The 19,385-nt window shown below is 52.0% G+C and overlaps 1 protein-coding gene across 14 annotated transcripts in view; it reads right to left on the bottom strand.

The window, feature by feature from the left end:
• Positions 1-19,385, bottom strand: part of CACNA1D (calcium voltage-gated channel subunit alpha1 D) — a 371,067-nt gene that overhangs the window by 70,917 nt on the left and 280,765 nt on the right. For all 14 annotated transcript variants that reach the window (XM_070776478.1, XM_070776476.1, XM_070776482.1 and 11 more), the window contains 7 exons: positions 18,255-18,342; positions 17,481-17,588; positions 17,342-17,394; positions 15,412-15,558; positions 13,558-13,759; positions 11,320-11,478; positions 10,075-10,185 (listed from right to left, as the gene is read on the bottom strand). In XM_070776478.1, the coding sequence (XP_070632579.1) occupies positions 10,075-10,185; positions 11,320-11,478; positions 13,558-13,759; positions 15,412-15,558; positions 17,342-17,394; positions 17,481-17,588; positions 18,255-18,342 (868 nt within the window). The remainder of the gene's footprint in view (positions 1-10,074; positions 10,186-11,319; positions 11,479-13,557; positions 13,760-15,411; positions 15,559-17,341; positions 17,395-17,480; positions 17,589-18,254; positions 18,343-19,385) is intronic.

Raw genomic sequence — 19,385 nt, forward strand, 5'->3', positions numbered from 1 at the left:
GGCACCCAGAGTCACAACCCCAAGCTGAGGGAGGAGAAGGCCCTCCTACTCCTTGCATGGGGGCCCCAACTACCCCACTTCCTTTAGCCCACTTGAGCACTATGACCGGCATTTCACACATTCTCACTGTGTGCCCTGGAAACAAACCAGTATCCCTGCCCCTCCTCGCCAGTCCAAGTACTGCAGAGGGCATGTCCTGAAAGGATGTCCTCACAGAGTTCTCGGTCAAAGGGACACGAAGGTTTACAGGGAGACAGCCCGGCAATGCACATGGTCCAGGTACAGAGGTGCAGGCAGGGGGTCAGTGCAGGCAAGGTCTCATGGGGGAGGAGCACTGAGCTAGGGTGATGATGGTCGAGGCTCCAATTGTCCCCCAGAGCAGCGTCAACCCCTCAAGAGGCTCCTCTTTCTCTCCTGTCTTTCCCTCCCTCTGCATCCTCCAGGCTGAGAGGGCTCCTCTCCATCCTGCAAGCCCCCCAGAGGCCTCTGCGATCCTGGCCTCTCCAACCCTATGCTACCTGCCCACATCCACTTCCTCCTTCAGGCTCAGCTCAAATGCCAACGCCCTGATGGCTTCTTTGCAGGTCCTCCTCACCTGCAGCTCCCATCCTGGGGAGTCGGAATCTCTCTTGTTCTCTGCAGCTGTGATCACTAAATCTGGGGTCTGTGCCTGAAGGTCAACCCTGGGATAAGCCCTCTGAGAACGAGGACTGTGCTGACTGCTCTGCCCACCCCACCCCCACCCCACTCCACCCCCTGATGAATCTCACCCCCAGCCCAGGGCTCTGAGCTCAGATAGTGCCTGACACATGGCGATGCCTCCTCCTTCCATCAGCATGCCTCCTCCAGGTCATTCAGCTCTGCTCTATTGTCATTGTTTTGGGTTCTTGTATCTTGTGGAAGGTAGAACATCCCTAAGATGTAACTTAAAAATCCATGTACGCATGGCACACACTCTGCATCCTTTTCTGGGCTCAGCACAGTAGGGGCTATATTAGTGCCTGTCATCTCCTGATAGTCCCCAGGAAGCCCTCCATTGGAAGGCGTAGTGGGAGCTCTGTACCCAGAGGCTTCTGGTTGCAAGGCCAACACCTGAAAATCCACTGTGTCTTTTCAACAAGACAGGACGTGTTGTAGAAATAAAAACTCCGGTCTGAACTAAATAAAAAGAGGCCCAGCATGCTTACAACTGGGTGTACTTAGTGCTGGATCAAGAAGACCAGAACGGAAGGTTCTGTGAAGTGTCAGGTCCCAGGAACTGGTATCAAGCGCAGACCCAGAGGGAGCCGCTGCAGAGCCCGGGCCCTTTATGCCACTGTGGAGAAGGTGGACAGGCTGGCTGTTCCAGTAGCTGTGGTAGAGATGTCCATCCTGATCATTGTTAATCACCCCAAGTGCATTTACAGGGGAGCTCTAACACTGCCTGAGGGTTCGGGATTTTTAAACAATTTCATCTTAAAGAATGTACAACCTTCCCGAGCAGCTGCCATGACTTCTGACCGCAGCCCCCCATCTCCTCTCCCCTCCCTGCCCACAGTCCCAGCACCTCCCTCACAGTTCCTCACCCTTGTGACTGCCACCTCCCAGACCCCTCTGTCAGCCTCTAACCAGTAAGCAAAAGCTTGCCTGCCCCAACTCTGTGATCTGTGGTACACGTTACGTGTCTGGCGGGAGGGCCTGCTCAATAAATACCACATCTCACATCTTAGAGCTCCTCTTCTCACGAGGCGGGGCTCTTGGCTGGCCAAACTGAGGAGAACGGCGCCCCCATGTGAGGACAGGGCTGGTGCCCCTCAACAGACTGGCCGCACTGGGCAGCGATGAGACCAGCACCCGGCCGCAAAGGCACAATCTGCTTCCCTCACCCAGGATGGCGCTGGACCACACAGTCAGCTGATGACGCAGTGGGCGTAACGCCGCCACTATACCGGACTGTGAGAACACACGTTTATTTTCAGATTATTTGCATCACTGCAAACAGTAACGCACAGAGGGCTAACTGGCGGCCTAGCCACAGAGCACACTCTTGCAGGCAGAGCCTGTCCTTTGTTTAGGGGTTTAACAGCAATGCAGAGTCACAGAGCACGTGCAGGGCCTTCCCCTCACCTCGATAGAGGAACTGATGCCTTAGAAACACGTGGTCCTCAGGAGCGACTGGGCCTCAAGAGACACAGAGACCAGTAAAGACCCACTGTCCCTCCTGTTGCATCCCGCACACAGTCAGCCCCTGTCTTGTCCTGCTGTGGCACCTCCCTTAGCGGAGGCCACACCCACCGCCTGTGCACTCAGGCCCACTCTGCTTTGGACTTTATTCCGCAGGAGCTCCTCGCAGGAGTCCCTGTCTCTCCAGAGTGATCAGTGTTCACCTCTGGACCACTCCTATCAGCCTATGAACTATTCTCCAGCTGGCCCACCCTGGTCCATTGTGACGTATAAAGTCACTCAGAACCAACCTGACAGCAACTTGACCTTTGGGGTTCCAGAACTCTTTGGCAACCTCATCAACTCCCTCTCCAGAGAGTTTACTGTACTCACTAAATTGTGCCCAAATTTCAGAGGGTTCCTGGACTGACACCCCTAATCTAGGAGACAGGAGGCTCGAGTTAGTGCAGGTGCCTGGAATCCGTAGGCTCTGGCCAGGTGGCTCCGCTAGGGGTCCAGGGGAGGCAGAAAATGCCAGCCCTCCCCTTCTTCCCACATCCCATTTCCCTGTTTAGTAGCCTCCTCTGTAATAAAGTCACTGTCACTGAGTATGACTCAGCCCCCACCCTTCCCATCAAAGTCACCACAGCATCTGGTGACCAGCAGATCAGGCCAGGGCTTCCAGCACGGCACTGCCTTCATGCTCTCTCCTCTTAGCCTGTGACAGGAGGGTCTCCTACAACTGAATGCTGAGGCTGGGGGCCCGCACGTGGAACCAGCAGGCCCTAGCAGCCCAGTCAGAGTTGGCCCTTATTATTTTTTTCCTTTCTCACCCATTTGAAAGAACCAAGCAAGTCATTCCCAAGCAATAACATCGATTATTGGAAAACACTTCTGACTCTGGAAATTCAAAACATAACCCAGATTAACGTGGACATAGGACCAGGAAGTTTGCCGTTTCTGAGAACTCCGTCCTGATTGTCCATCAGTGTCGTCTCCTGCCCAACTACAGGCTCCTGGGAGCCAAGTTGGACCCACAGCCAGGACAGAGTACAGGCGTGGCATGCGTTAGGCAGCAAGGTGTTTGTAGTGGAAACGAGAAGCCCAAGTCCATGCTCTTTTTGCTGCCTGGAGTCTCTTTGCAGATCGAAGAAGCTGAGGCAATCACTGGCCTTTTGGGGTTTACTGAGGCAGCTGAATGAGGCGGTTTTCATTCCAATCCCAAAGAAACACAATGCCAAAGAATACTCAAACTACCACACAATTGCACTCATCTCACATGCTAGTAAAGTAATGCTCAAAATTCTCCAAGCCAGGCTTCAGCAGTACGTGAACCATGAACTTCCAGATGTTCAAAGTGGTTTTAGAAAAGGCAGAGGAACCAGAGATCAAATTGCCAAGATCTGTTGGATCATCGAAAAACCAAGAGAGTTCCTGAAAAACATCTATTTCTGCTTTATTGACTATGCCAAAGCCTTTGACTATGTGGATCACAATAAACTATGGAAAATTCTGAAAGAGATAGGAATACCAGACCACCTGACCTGCCTCTTGAGAAACCTGTATGCAGGTCAGGAAGCAACAGTTAGAACTGGACATGGAACAACAGACTGGTTCCAAATAGGAAAAGGAGTAGGTCAAGGCTGTATATTGTCATCCTGCCTATTTAACTTATATGCAGAATACATCATGAGAAACGCTGGGCTGGAAGAAGCACAAGCTGGAATTCAGATTGCCGGGAGAAATTATCAATAATCTCAGATATGCAGATGACACCACCCTTATGGCAGAAAGTGAAGAGGAACTAAAAAGCCTCTTGGTGAAAGTGAAAGAGGAGAGTGAAAAAGTTGGCTTAAAGTTCAACATTCGGAAAACGAAGATCGTGGCATCCGGTCCCATCACTTCATGGGAAATAGATGGAGAAACAGTGAAACAGTGGCTGACTTTATTTTTGGGGGCCCCAAAATCACTGCAGATGGTGATTGCAGCCATGAAATTAAAAGAAGCTTACTCCTTGGAAGGAAAGTTATGACCAACCTAGATAGCATATTCAAAAGCAGAGAGATTACTTGGCCACCAAAGGTCCGTCTAGTCAAGGCTATGGTTTTTCCAGTGGTCATGTATGGATGTGAGAGTTGGACTTTGAAGAAAGCTGAGTGCCAAAGAATTGATGCTTTTTAACTGTGATGTTGGAGAAGACTCTTGAGAGTCCCCTGGACTGCAAGGAGATCCAACCAGTCCATCCTAAAGGAGATCAGTCCTGGGTGTTCATTGGAAGGACTGATGCTGAAGCTGAAACTCCAATACTTTGGCCACCTCATGCGAAGAGTTGACTCATTGGAAAAGATCCTGATGCTGGGAGGGATTGGGGGCAGAAGGAGAAGGGGACGATAGAGGAATAGATGGCTGGATGGTATCACCGACTCAATGGACGTGAGTCTGAGTGAACTCCGGAAGTTGGTGATGGACAGGGAGGCCTGGCGCGCTGTGATTTATGGGGTCACATAGAGTCGGACACGATTGAGCGACTGAACTGAAGTGAGGCAGCTGAATCACCTACCAACTTCTTCTAGGGATTATCTAGGAAGCATTCAACCCAAGGGTTGACCCATCGTGCCAGCTTTGGGCAGAAACTGTTAACTCACAGCTTTCTAACCAGCATAAGCTTTCCCAAAGGGCAAGTGGAGGCTTGGAGAAAAACACATTCATATTTGGTCACTCTGCTCTGCCTAAACCCCTGTGATGGAAGAGCAGGTAGTGTCTGATGCCAAGAGCCTGAACTCACAGGCTTACCTGTCCATTCTTTTCTTCCTACCATCACTTTTCTGAGTAACCTGCATGTAGCAGGCACTGCGTGAGACAAACACGGCCCAGCCTGTGACCTTGAGCAGCTGCTCATCAGCTAATGGAGGGAGAGACATGGGTGGAACTGATGTTGACAATGCACACTGATCATCTAACAGAAGCACGTGTGCAGGGAGAGTTGACTCTGGCTGGGCTGGGGGGACACTGTCATGAGGAGCCCACATTCCAGACAGGCCTTAAAAGACAGCAAGGTGGACAAAGGGCTTCCAGGCACGGAAGCATGAGCCATGGAGAAGTCCAGCAGGCTGACAGTTGGGGATGGGGGCAGAGGAGGAATGGCCAGGAGCTCACAACCAGAAATGTGGCAGACGTGTAAGTGCGCCAGTGTTTGGTGCTGGACTTTGAATACTCAACAAAGAAATACCTCCCCCCACACCCAAGCCCGCCACACACACACAATAGATGCACGGTCACCTTTGGGTTTACAAGCGAGTGCACAGAAGGTGAAGGGAAAGGGCCGAGGCCAGAGGCAGGAGATAGTTCAGCAGCTGAGTGACGCAGGAGGGAGTAGGGCAGTGGAGGCTGGGGTGAGACAAGCTGGCCACGAAGCCCTGGGCATGGACGTGTCTTACCAGGGGAGAAGGAGACCAGGAGGGAGCTGTGGACAGCTGAGCCCACAGATGAGCCTGATATCAAGTTCTAGTTAAGGAGAGGCGTATTTCCTCTTAAGTGTTTTGGCTGCTGCTGCTGCTAAGTCGCTTCAGTCGTGTCCAACTCTGTGCAACCCCATAGACGGCAGCCCACCAGGCTCCCCTGTCCCTGGGATTCTCCAGGCAAGAACACTGGAGTGGGTTGCCATTTTTTGGCATTAAAACACATCACTGAGATATATGCAGTCACTGATGAACTGAAAAGACAGTATCGAGGTTTCATTCCAGGAAGTGCAAAATATACTCCAGGAAAACTGCCGGTGCTGACTGAGCAGCCTTATTTCTGCCAGGGACCCAGGGGAGGGAATGCTGTCCTGGGAGGTGGACGGAACCAGGTGCCCAGTGTTTGCCGCATGTCTGCTCTGCACAGTAGCAGGAGGACAGTGCTCAACCGCTTTCTTCTTCCTCCAAACCCAGTAACTCGACTTTTTCCACACTCCAGTGTCTTGGTGTGTAGATCAGGCATTTTCAAGGCACAGTTGACCCTTGAACAATGCGGGTTTGAAATGTGCAGGTCCACATACAAGCAGATATTTTTCAATAGTAAATTTCACAGCACAATGTGGTCCGTGGTTGGACGAATCCATGGATGCAGGGGAACCTCAGATAAGGAGGAGCCACTCTAAGTTATACTTGGATTAACCCGAATGTTGTTCAAAGGTCAAATGTAGAACCAAGAGCAAAATGCTTAGCATTCTAAACCGTGGGAACAAAGTGTGGCTCCCTGAAGAAAGGCCGATAGCAGAGGCAGGTAACATAGTTGAACACGTGTTGGACAAAACACCACATGGGTGGCTTCCAGAAGCACAAAGAAGGAGACAAAGCCCTCCTTCGGGCAAGAGAACCACTGGAGGATTCCAGCAGCTGCCCCTCGGGAGAATTGGAGGGGAAGGCCAGGGGAACGAGACTTGTTTCTTACTCACATCAGGGCCCACCTTTCAAAACCCTAGGGCGCCCGGGTCACTCCAAGTGCGTGAGGTCAATGCCCGATGGGTGGGTCTTCCCTGGGGAGCTGACACCACCCACTGAACAGCCTACTTGCCCTGCCCTCACTCCCTGGCTCTCTGGCCTCTCGACACCTTCCATGCTTGCTGAACTCACACTCCAAACAACTCTCTCTCTGGAAGGATCCCACCTCCCCACCAGGGAAGCTCCCAGCTTTGTGGGAGGTGGTTCCTACTTCCATCCCCCAGCTCGGCCCTTCCTGCTTATGGAGACTGGGTGATCTCAGCTTGCAGAGCCTCAGACCATGTCCCCCTAAATGTGCTCTCAAGAGGCCCCCTTACCAGCCAGGCCTTGCAGAGAAAAGAAGTCAGGTTCCTCCACTGGTCGGAACCCTTCCTCTTGCGATGCCTTCTCGCTTCCAGGAGGGACTCTCACCTCACCACGCCACTTCAGGCTGTGCTCCACACAGCAGCGTAGCCGCCAACAGTACCCCCGGGCTCCTGCCTCCCTCACTATACCCCATCTCCAGCTCTGGTGCCTCCACACTCCTGACCCTCTACCTGCGAGCACTTCTCTCCCACTGAACCCACCTCCGCTCAGCCCCCAGCACCCCCTCTGCCTTCACCAGATGGCACCTGCCAGCAGGCAATCTGCCCAGCATTCACTGACTGATTCCTGAGTGCCAGGGCTGGGTAAGTCTCCAGGGACCCTGTGGGTCTGTCAAGTGGGAGCACTGATCCTGGGCGGGACCCGCATGGTAGGCAACTCGCAAACTCAGTTGGGCCAAGGGCTATCCGGACGGCCACCAGGAGGGCTGTTTTCATGGCCACCCATCGGCCAGCATGCCCGACGAGAGCCCCCATCCAGCCACCACGCTGCTACACTGAGGCCCACCTGAGCTAACTTCACTCTTCGTATTTCTACGACAAAATAGCTGCAATCCCATCTCTCTTGCCAGATGCCAAAAAGTTCTCCCAGAAGGTGTGTCCCTCACCGTGGAGAACACGACCCCAGAGGACCCTGTGATTTGAGCACTGCCGGAGAGACAAAGACTTTCTGGACTGAAGCTGCTGGGCCAGGTTCCCAGCCCTCTGTCTTCCTGGCCGTCTCCCTCACAGAGATTCTCCCCTCGGCTGCCTCTGCCACGTGCTTCCTCAGTCCCACTGCCTCTGACGGGGAGCAGGGCCTCATGGACTTCTCTGCGGAAGGCCTGACCTTGCTTTGCTAACACAAAAGAGGAGACAGGAGAGTCAGGAAGTGTTTTAAGAAGAGCTTTGCTTCTTGGTGAAATGACTCTCTCTGGCTCCTCCAGACACACAGTGACAACATAAAATCTGTCTGCTTCACACGTACAGCGACAGTGCCCCTCTAGTGTAGATATGCTGCTGCTGCTGCTGCTAAGTCGCTTCAGTCGTGTCCAACTCTGTGCGACCCCATAGATGGCAGCCCATCAGGCTCCTCCATCCCTGGGATTCTCCAGGCAGGAACACTGGAGTGGGTTGCCATTTCCTTTTCCAATGCATGAATGTGAAAAGTGAAAGTGAAGTTACTCAGTTGTGTCTGACTCCTAGCGACCTCATGGACTGCAGCCTACCAGGCTCTTCCATCCATGGGATTTTCCAGGCAAGAGTACTGGAGTGGGGTGCCAGTGCCTTCTCCGAGAGATGCTGCTGCTGCCATAAAGATTTCTCTCACTTCTAATCTGAAGTTGTCTTCTGCTGTAAAAATACCTTGTGGAGGAAAACTACAAAGCAGCGCAGTTTCTAATGGAAATCACTCATTTTAAAACTCTGATCTATCAGTACTGATTATAAATTAGCTACTGACTTCCCCTTGGCCACTGAACTCCCCTCCCAGCTTTGTTATCAGCGGCCCACTGGACACAGCCACCGACAGCGCACACACGCAGACACACACAGACTCACACGTGTGCCATGGGCAATGTGCCTTCTGGGAGCTTCATCACCGGGTGGGGGGAAGACAGGGCTCAGGGATCTGGGAAATGTTCCATAGATACGTTCCGTGTTGCCTGGATCAAGTACTTTCAAAGTTCTTATTCTGCAACCTTTCCATCAGTCCAGACAAATACTGTTCAGAGATGGAAAGGGCAGAGGGATACAAACCAAAATCGCAAAGGAAATCCAGAAGAGTTTGGGAGGGGAGGAAATGTGTATGTATGGAGATATGGACAAGTCACAGGAAACAGCATCTGGCCATGCAGAAGTGCCAAATCTGACCCCACTGCAATCACCCTGATCAGTCACTTACAAGTGTCCTTTCTTTTTGGTCCACAAAGATCTGATAAAGATGGCATAGAAATTAATTGGAATTAAAGAAAGGAACAGTTCTGAATTAGAATCCCACTAAAGTATGGAGTATGTGAAACCATCATTTCGTAATCCAGGTCTTACTTAGATCAGTATTGTCAGATACTTTCCACACCAATGAACAAATACTGGGGGTCGCTAAACTCATTCTCTAACTTGGATGGGTGGAGGGTTTGCTAGTAAAGAAACTGAGGGTCAGATGTCCCACAGTTGAGCCTGGACCTACTCCTCCGTCTAGTTTCAGGACAAAGGAACATCACTGCTTGCTGAGGAGGATGCCAGTGGTCACAGTGACAGTCCTGGCATGTGTACAGCATGGGGCTGTGTGCCAGGCCAGGCATTCCAGTAAGCATGGCACACAGAGTGATTCTTACTCCTCTAAACCATGCTATGAAACAGGACTACTAGTGTCCTCATTTCATGGATGAGGAAATGGGAGTCGCAGAGCAGAGCAGTCACTCGCTTGGGGGTTTGAATCCAGTCTGCTTCCAGACTCGCGCATCTTCCCCACACCGTACTGTCCGTCTCTCACACTATGCATTGACAACTGTGGGCTGGACGCACGGCCTCCCCCAGGGGACGTAATATGCAGAGCAGTCCAACACAGTTTAAAATAAATGTCCTGTTTTGTCTTAAAGTGAAGAGAAATTTTTCTAAATTAAACACACGAAAGATGGTGTGGCTCTGAGAGGTCTGCAGCTGGTTGAATTTTCCATCAAAGGTGAAAAAGATGCTGTAGACCAAGAACAAAGAAAACTGAAGTTTTTATGCTGGAAATCTAAAAGTAACATCAGGGCAGAATTATATCTGATGGGTTCTGTGAAAGCAATGTCTCCAATGCTCAAGTAAGGAGGTGAGCTTCTGAGACAGTGTGACACATGCTCTTCTAGAAACAGAAAATCTGGTTTCAAAACAATCTTCACTGTGCAAATTCCTAATTTGCTCTTTTTCTCAGAATTGTTTTTATGAGGTTTAGGTTTTACAAATTTATTTTCCCCTGTGTACATAGATGCCCTTATCAGGTGATAACCTAGTTATCAGCCAGAACCATTCAGCATAATCCAGAAACACAAGACTAACAGGAAATGCGCACTTCTCGGAGATGATTCAGCAACAGCCCTTGACAAATGACTTCAGCAACTTACCTTAGGCTTAAATGCAATGACTTTCAAAACCATCTCGACAGTGAACACCCCAGTGAAGACCATGTTCAGGATGTCCATGGCGTCATTAAACATCTTGGACTGCTCGTAGTGCTGTGGATGGAGGCAGAGGCACAGTTCTCAGGGTCTGCTCCAGATTTGCAAAAGGAGGCTCCCCAGCCCTCCAGCCCCAAGCAAGCATCCATCCCACACTTGGACATGGAGGTGACCTCCCCATCCAGCACCCTCTCCCAGTGATCCTACTGACCCTGCACGGGCACATGGCTGACCCCCCACAAAGTGCAGGAGCCTCGACAAGATGAGGGTGACTGAACAATGAAGGGAAAAGAAATCCATTTCCTCTGCTCAGGATAAAGGGAATCCACCCTTTCTCCCGCCAGGGTTTATATTCAGGCCCTTGACCCAGGTACAATGCAGAAGACACCCACAGGTCTATGGACAAACGTATGACTCAGTTAGGTCTACATTTTATGCCATTTAGGCCTATGTTCAATCAAAGTCAGTATTATCTTGACTGTATGCTTTTCCCTACATCAGCAGAGGATCCTTTTCATTCATAAAGAATTCTTCAATTTAAGGAAAGGGCCAGAAAATGTATCCTTGGCTGTCTTTAGAGCCATTTTCCAGACAACACCGGTTTGCTCAAATCCTTACAGTCAGTGGGAAACTGAAACTAGACCTCGGCCACTCTCGTCCTGGCACAACAGCCATCAGGCAGTGTGAGTGCTGGAAACTGTCAGTCCCGCTCTGAAATTCAACACGGCCAACTGATGGGGGCTGCAGCTCCTGCTCCCAGCATGAACAAGGAGAGGAGGTCACACAGGTCAGACTCCATACTCCACGAACCAGAAAGTTTCCCACCGTCATGCTGAGAGTGACTTGAGGATAAGAATGTCACTTATGTCAGAGCTTGAGTCCTCACCCACTCCCTGGCCACAGGAGCCCACAGGATAGGTTTACAGACTGGAAGGCCATGCTAAGGCTCCACAGAAATGTCACTGATGGTCACAATGTATATACAGTCAGTCTCTTATGCAAAAGAGTGCCTGTAAACTCCTGCCCTGGCAACTGCTAGCCAGAATGGGAGTCTGGCCAAACTGCAGCCCAGACTCATCCGAAAAGCAAAGCCTTCCTCCTGTGAGGGGGCGGCATTCCACCCTCAGGATCTGGGGCGTGGGGCTGCGCCGAAGGCCCACATGTGATCCGCGTGGCTGTCTCCATTTTTACCTGCATGGCCAAGCAGAGTGTGTTGAGCATGATGAGGACAAACATCATGTATTCGAAAGGCGAGGAGTTCACCACGTACCAGAACTTGTACTGGTAGGGGTTTTTGGGGATGTATCTCCGCAGCGGACGTGCCTTCAAGGCGTATTCAACACACTGACGCTGCAATGGCAGAAAAGAGCAACGGGGGTCCTGAGCACGTCTATGGAAGAAGGACACAGTTCTCGTCTGCCCTGAAAAGCCGGTGCACACCTACTGGGAAGGACCATGGATGACGGGAAACCGCCACAGCAACCCCCAAGGGTACCACTCAGCATCACTGACAATGGACCCCCAGATCCATCACCTCATCCACCCCCCACAGCAGCCTTGGAGGGTACGTGGAACAGCCAACGTGCTTTCATTTTGCTTATTAAAAGACTGAGGTCCTGTAGTGCATTAAGCAGAGATGCAAGGCCTTGATCCCCATCTCTGCCTGCCATTCCTCAATGCTGGAATGGTGGAATTCTCCTGCCCAGGAAAAGAAGCCAAGTAATGAGAGGCAAGGAAATCCTCAAGAATCAGAGGGGCTGGGCTGATTCCCTGAGACTGGAGGTCCCTGGCTGCTCCAGGAGGGACCCACATAAGACATCACCCAGAAAGAGAAGCGAGGGTGTTAACCCTGAGCATCTAGTGGTGAGTGAGCTGAGTGTCTGCTGAGAACTTATGAGGCTCAGGAGCTCGTTGAGTTTATCTCAGAACCCCAGGACATGGTCTGTGATGACAGCCAGGGCACTGCCCCAGGCACTCACATGGGGGCCGAGACCAGTGCACCACGTGCAGCCAGCATAGAGGAGCCTCCAGCCTCGAAAGCCTTCAGCTCAGCATCAGACCCTCCTGGCTCCTTGGCCCTCACTGACCCCTATTCTCGGCTCTGTCTCTGGATTCTGACTTTGGACAGGCTCCTCTCCATCCAAGGCCTGGCTCTGCTGTGACCTCACATACTGCCTCTTGGGACCCCTGTTCGGAGCCTCTTTGGGACCTTGTGGTGACCTAGTTTGAGCTCGGCTGCTGCTTGGGTCCTGCCCTGACGCTCTTCTTCCTTGGCGGTGGTCAGGAGGGTGAAGAGCTGAGCCAGGCCTCCCTCAGACTGTGGCTGATACAATCTGCAGGCGCACCCGACGAGAGTGACATCTCCCTGAAAACCCGGCAGTCCTCGTGTTTCCCCTGGCGGGGATGCTATAGCCCGAGACAGACGGTCTCACCACGCTTGGCCACTTCCCCCCAGGAAGCCCAGGCTGGCATATGACCCTTGCTCACTATGTAATCATCAGAGATGGCTACTGATAGAGGGCCTGGGGGAAACTCCCAAAACACAATCTCCGTCTCACAGACTACTTTTCAGGGCTGAAAGTTAACTCGTTAATGTCCTCAATTTAAAAGAGATAAGGGAGCTAACCCAGACAGGAGGGGGGAAGCACCCACAGTCACGGAGCAGGTTCAGGGAGAATATGACCAGACCCAGTCTCCCAGCCCTCTCACATCATCAAGCAAGCAGAGCCAAAGGCCCCCATGTCTGTCAGCTTGGTTAAAACGAGGTGCAGGGTCAAGAGAGAGTGGTTCCAGTGCAATCTTGGTCTCAAGGTTAAAGTTAGTAACTTTCCCTGTGCTGTGAGAGGGTACTTCCTTCTAAGTCAGTGGTTCTCAACCAGGGGACATTTGACAATGTCTGAAGATGTTTTTGGTTCTTGCCAAAAACAGTGCAGAATGGGGGGCGGTGCAGAAGGTGCTGCTGGAATCTAGTGGGTAGAGGCCAGTGATGCTTCTAAACCATGCACAGGAAGCACAACAGAGAGAATTATCCAGCCTCCAGGGTCAACAGACCCAAGGTTGACAAAGTCAAGGCTATGCCCCGCCAGGGACTGTGCGAGTATCGGGGTGTTCTCTGTCCCCAAGCCACACCACCCTGCATGACGCTGAGCTGTTACAGGTAGGTCATGACCACACAAGGCGGCCAAGGTATTCTGGCTTCTCACCCACATGTGGGGGTAAATTTAAAAATTACCGCCTCATCTGTCTCTGGGTAACTAACTCTCAATACTGATGACTCAGATTGGCTGAGAGTATGCTCTGAGCAGGGCCTGAGCCTCAGGGGCAGAGAGCAGGTGGGCACCCTGCTCTGCACGTGGGGAAAGCCATCAAAAGAGAGATCAGTCCTCTTTAACTCAAGGGACGGAAGCCCAAACAGTGTGTGACTTTAACCTGATTTTTGTCCAGCTCACAGTTCTTATACTCTTTCTCTCCCTGCTCCTGAAATGTGACGATGACGAAGCCCACGAAGATGTTCATCATGAAGAATGCGACAATGATGATGTAGATGATGAAGAAGATGGAGATCTCCACACGGTAGTTGTAGATGGGGCCCACATTCTCTCCGTTCGAATCGATGGCTTTGTACAGCAACCTGGAGAGCAGAGAACCAGTCAGCACCAGCCCCACTGCCTTCTGAGTGCCTCTGGGGGCACTGACAGTGGGAGCCCTCACTAGGAGCCCACCCCAAGTGCCCTGGATACACGGTGGTCCCCCAGGAAGCCTCCTGAGCATCAGGCCAGGCAGCCCAGCACCTGGGGGAGGAGGGAGCACCTGGGATGTATTTGTGAACTGATTGCTCTGAGAACCAAGAAAGATTTACAAGTATTGAATAATGCTCCTTCCTAGTCGCAGACAGGAGAGAGGAAGAACATCACACGCAAGTCTTTGGTGGAACGGAAAGCTATAAACACGAGAGCACAAGTAAGCAGCCAGGGCAATTCCAAAGAACTACAAGAGGTTCCCCAAACTGAAACAGGCACTACCGTGAAATACGTGCCAAGCAGAACTCTGAGCAGAAGGAGGGGAGATTACTGCAGCAGCCTCCAGTTCGATTCACGCCCGTTCCCATGCAGACGCAGCCTCTCCGAGGACTAACTGCACGCCGCCCTGTGCTGGATGCTTGTGCATCCCACTGGAAAGGTGGACACACTGCAGTCCTGTCTCACAGAAGCTCAGGGAGGGGTCTCAGTGTCCAAGGTCAAGGTCAAGGTCCTGGGGGGCAGACTCAGAGTGGAGCCCATCTGCCTTGAGCCCCAAGCTCATTCATTTTCCTGCCATCAGATTTGCTAAAGTGACATGTTTAAAATCTGAGGCCACAGCCAGTGCCTCTGAGAGTGCAAGCTCTCACCCCATGCTCCCCTCCCCCAGGGCCAAGCCCCATCCAAGTGTCCTTTTATTCTGCAGGTACTCCACACATCCAGAGTCCTGCCAGCCCGTCCACCCTGCACAGCTCCTCTGGGCATGACAACTTGACATGCAGACCACCACCAGTGTATGTATATTCTGGTGGCAGGAGCTGGGGTGCCATCAGAGAGCAGAGAACAAGAAACGTGTAAGAGACTCTCCTTTTGTATTCTACTTCCCTCCCCTTTTCTTACTCCACCCGTCAAAACCCAAGTCATTCCTCAGGGCCCCGTGCTACATGTCACTGACGCACCAGGTCTCCCCTGCCTGGCTTGGCTGAGGACACTGACTACATGCGGGCTTTGAAAGGGGGAACCATGTCTAGACAGCTCCGTTCCTTCCACGGGGCTTAATACAGTGTGCTGCGGAGAGCTAACATCAAGAGCACATTTCATGAACAACCGAGTGAGTGCATCAGTGAAAGACATGACACGCCGGTACGTATTAGGACTTGGAGTGAACGGACAGCCCGGGACACAATCAAGGGCCTCTCTAGGACAGCGTAATGGCTTCACTGATGGGGCGACACAGGGGCTGGCCTGAAAAAGGCCTCTGGGGATTCCCCATTCCCATCCAGGGATGCCCCCCTCACCCCATCCCAGCTTCTCAAATCTGAGAGTCCTGGCAGCTGCCCATAGAGGTGAATCATTCACCGAATCAGACAGCGGAGCCCTGTGCATCAGGAAGTGACTGCTAAGTGGCCCAAAGTTACAAAGTCAGAGAAGAGGCCTGCAAAGCTGGAGAAAAGCAACAGGACTCGCTCCAGGAGAGACGGCTCAGCCCAGGGTGCTTTCGAAGCAGCAGGGGCATCCCTAGGAGACACATGGTCCTGGTACTCACGCAGGCCAGCCCTCGAACGTGGAGACTGTGAACAGAGCCATCATAGCCGAGAGGACGTTGTCAAAGTTGAAATCACTGTTTTGCCAGATCCTCTCACGGACCACAGGACTATCAACATCCCCATCCTTGTAGAGGATGAAGAGCCCCCTAGACAGGAAAAGAGGTGGGGTCACCCAAGCTGGACATGGAATGGGATGACACGCCAATCCCTCTGCAACCCCGGGCACCATCCCGCTCAGTCCACAGCCAGGCCACAGCTCTGAGCACAGCACAGGCTGCCCTTCTCCATATCCTGGCCTGTGTTTAGTCTACTCTTCGGTTCAAATAACCAGTTAAACGAGTATTCTCCAAAGCTACCAAGCAGACACCTAGCACATGCCTGATCACAAAGGAGAACTACTGAACAAGAACCATCTCTCCTACAATGGGCTCCAAGTGTGCAATGAAGAACCAAGAGCTTTGGCCGTGCAGAATTCCACAGCTCTGGGAAACCAGCCCAGGCCTCCTCTTATCTCTGTCTTAGTTTTAATCGAATTCCTTTTCTGATAGTAGCAATATTCCCAGCTTTCTTTCCAAAAGAATTCTGTAATTGCTGGCACACAGTATTTCTCATACAATTTCACTTCTGGAAGGGTTCCAGCCCCTTTGTTCCACAGAAGAGGAGGCTGACATAGTGAGGGACGGGAAGGCTTCCATGCTGTCACCTCCATGGGGACCCCCCCAACCCACAGTGTGAACGGGGCCCCCAAAGCCCACAGCCACAGTCACACGGCAGTCAGATAACTCTCTGAGAGCCCTGACCGCTGAAAAGAAGTGCCCAGTGAGCCCCCAGTGCAAGCGGCCCAGCCGTGGCTGGCGACATCTCAGGACAGGGACACAAGAACATCTACGCTAAGGTCTCAGCACTTCAGGCTGTGGTTCCGTGTCTGCCTTCAGAGTCAGGTGGATGAGCTGGAGCAAGAGGAATGAGTATTCACCACCTGCTCTCTCCTGTCACCATTACTGTGAATGAAAACGAGACCAAAAGGCAGGTGAGGGGAGCACGTGGGGAGAAGCAGCCTGGGACTTAAGTCAGCAGAGGCGGCCAATCCTGGACTCCCGGCAGGTTGAGCTCTGAGTTCTGGTTTGAGGAAAAACTTGGATACGTGGCTGTAGGGAGAGCTAATTGTTATTGTAAGTTTTAGTGCCCATCCTTCAGTTTACTGATTCTACACCAAACATCAAAAGTCATCAGTCCATTCGCTCTCTTTTTTAAAATATAAGGAATCTTTGCTTCTTTTCTTTTTAAAACAAAACAAAACAAAAAATTTATTTGGCTGCACCAGTTCTTAGTTGCGGCATCTAGTTCGCTGATCAGGGAACGAACACAAACCCGAGCCTCCTGCATCGGGAGTGTGGAGTCTTAGCACTGGGGAAGATGGGGAGCTCCTCATGTGTCCATTCTTTAGGGGTGATCAAAAGCTCCGGAACCGGCCTGAGGTGTCGCTCGTAGCACAATAGGGCTGTATGAAATGCCACTGAACTGTGCAGTGTGAAGAGGTCAATTTTATGTTCTGTGAATTTCACCTCAAAACCAATTCCTCCATCTTTCCAGCTATGAGCTGAGCTCTCAGGACTCTTGTCCTCTACAACAAAACCTTCAGAGACACTAAATATGAACAAATCCTTGAAGCTCTCTATCTGTTCTTCCGAATTCCCCACTCCCACGTTCAGGACAGGCTTCCTGGGCGGCTCAATGGTAAAGAATCTGTCTGCCAATGTAAAAGACATGAGTTTGACCCCTGGTCTGGGAAGGAAATGACAACCGACTCCAGTATTCTTGCCTGGAGAACCCCCTGGACAGAGGAGCCTGGTGGGCTACAGTCTCTGGGATCATGAAAAGTCTGACGCGACCAAGCGGCTACAGAGCAACAACGGTCAGGACACTCACCTGCACTCTTCGGGGTTACTTTTGGCTTCGTCTGTGCAGCGATAGAACTTTCCCTGAACACAAAACAGACAGGCAGTCAAACTCTGGTTCCCCCTGAAGAGACGGGCTCGGCTCTGTGCTCAAGGGCCCTGCCCTGTACCTTGAAGAGCTGGACCCCGATGCAGGCGAACATGAACTGGAGGAGCGTGGTGACGATCATGATGTTGCCAATCGTCCGGATGGCCACGAAGACACACTGGACCACATGCTGGGGAAAGGGGCGGGGAGCGGACAGGGGGCTGTTACTTGCCTGTGCTATTTTAGCCGCAGGGTGAACTAATATCAGCCAAGATTTTCTATGATTACGTGCATTTTTCTATGCGTTTCCTACTTGACAGTCCTCTATGCCTTGCCTTGCAGGTAGTGATCTATGGCGAGCTCCCCTCAGTGCATCGTGGCCACTTGGGAGGGACGCCCTGTAAGCAGCTGCTCCTTGGTTTCCTTGAAAGCAGTGAGCTTAGGGTAGAAGAAGAGCCATGGGGCACAGCAGTAGCTGGCACACAAGCCCTTCTTATGTACCCCATAAGATGACTTGGGAAAATGTTAACCCTCTGGCCTTTTGTACAAACTCCCTAAGAACAGAGCTAAAGACTGAACTATACCCAAAGGAATACTATTTATAATGAAAAAAGTAATAAAGTATGACAGTAGTCAGATAAAGAAAAATATTTTAAATTAACAAAAATTTTAAAATAGCAATTTTTAAAATGCTACCAGCACTTGGGAGGGGTAGCCTCATTGACTAGAAATGTTCTTTCTAAGCCAAAACCCACTTGAAAAATCCATCAGGCCTCAGCCAAGCTCCGGCCCAGGAAAGTCGATGATGACAGCTAACCCTGACCAAAGCTAGTCCAGCCTGGGGAGGAATCCGAACCTTAAGTCCTTTCGCTCTGTTGATGGCCCTGAGAGGCCTCAGGACCCTTAGGACCCTCAGAATCTTCACAACAGAGATGGCACTGGATCTAAGGGAAAGAGCAGAGGAAAGAAAGCAAGCAGAGTGTATCACAGTTGGTAAAATGCTGCGAGATGATTTCACTGCAGTGCGATGATGGTGGGACCCCAAGGAGCAGAGCCAATCTCTCCCCACAGGAGGACGGGTCTACTCCTTCCCATCCATACTCCACCACAGTCCTGGATCAGAACTCACGGAGCCCTGAGTCACACAGCTGATGCAGCAGAGATGCGACTCTGGGTGCGCCTGGTTCTTCCCACCTGATGTCTACTCTAGGTGTGACCTGGCCGGGTTGTGCTGGTTTGGTTTTCTAAGTTTGGAGGCCCTGCTGTGCTGCTCTGATGCTGGGCTTCCCTGGCCTTCAAGGAGGCTGCTGCTGGGTGGGAGAGATGGGCAACTGCAAGCCAATGTGCAGGAGTGGCAACAGAGGGAAGGCAGCCAGGGGAGCATGCCTCGGTGGGGCTCTGGGAAGGCGCCCTGGAGGTGATAGCCAGGTGAGTACCTGGGGGTGATGGAATTACCTAGACAAACAGGGAAGGGGCTCCAGCCGAGGGGGGCAGCACCTGCTCAGGCCCTAGAAGGGAGGCTGCGGCTGGTGGAGAATGGCAGGTGGCTGAGTGTGGCCGCAGCACGAGCTCTCAGCAGGCAGTAGGTGGGGGCGGAGAGCCAGGCACAGCCGGGAGCCCCCGGGAGCTGCAGAGATACTCGTGAGAATGTCCGTTTAGGCTACGGCTACACGGCTCCCCACACTGGGCACTGAAGGGAGGTGAGGGAGAGGGTTAGCACAGGGCAGCTTCGGCAGGGATCCTCATCTTCTGATGGGGACAGAGCCTCTTATTCACCTTTAGTTCAGAGGCCGTGTGCACACAGGGCTCTTCTATGGAGAAAATGGTGGTCAGCACCCAAGCAGAAGTGCTTTGAAGTCCACAGGAAAGCAAGGCCCCCCGCCAGACGCTCCCACTGGAGCCTCTGCCCCACGCCCCCAGATACGGCAAGCTGCGGCTATTCCCCACTAGAAATCACTCAACGCCATGGAAAGGCCCCGAGGCTCTA

The sequence above is a fragment of the Bos indicus genome, chromosome 22 (assembly GCF_029378745.1).
Source record: "Bos indicus isolate NIAB-ARS_2022 breed Sahiwal x Tharparkar chromosome 22, NIAB-ARS_B.indTharparkar_mat_pri_1.0, whole genome shotgun sequence".
NCBI classification, from domain to species: domain Eukaryota; kingdom Metazoa; phylum Chordata; class Mammalia; order Artiodactyla; family Bovidae; genus Bos; species Bos indicus.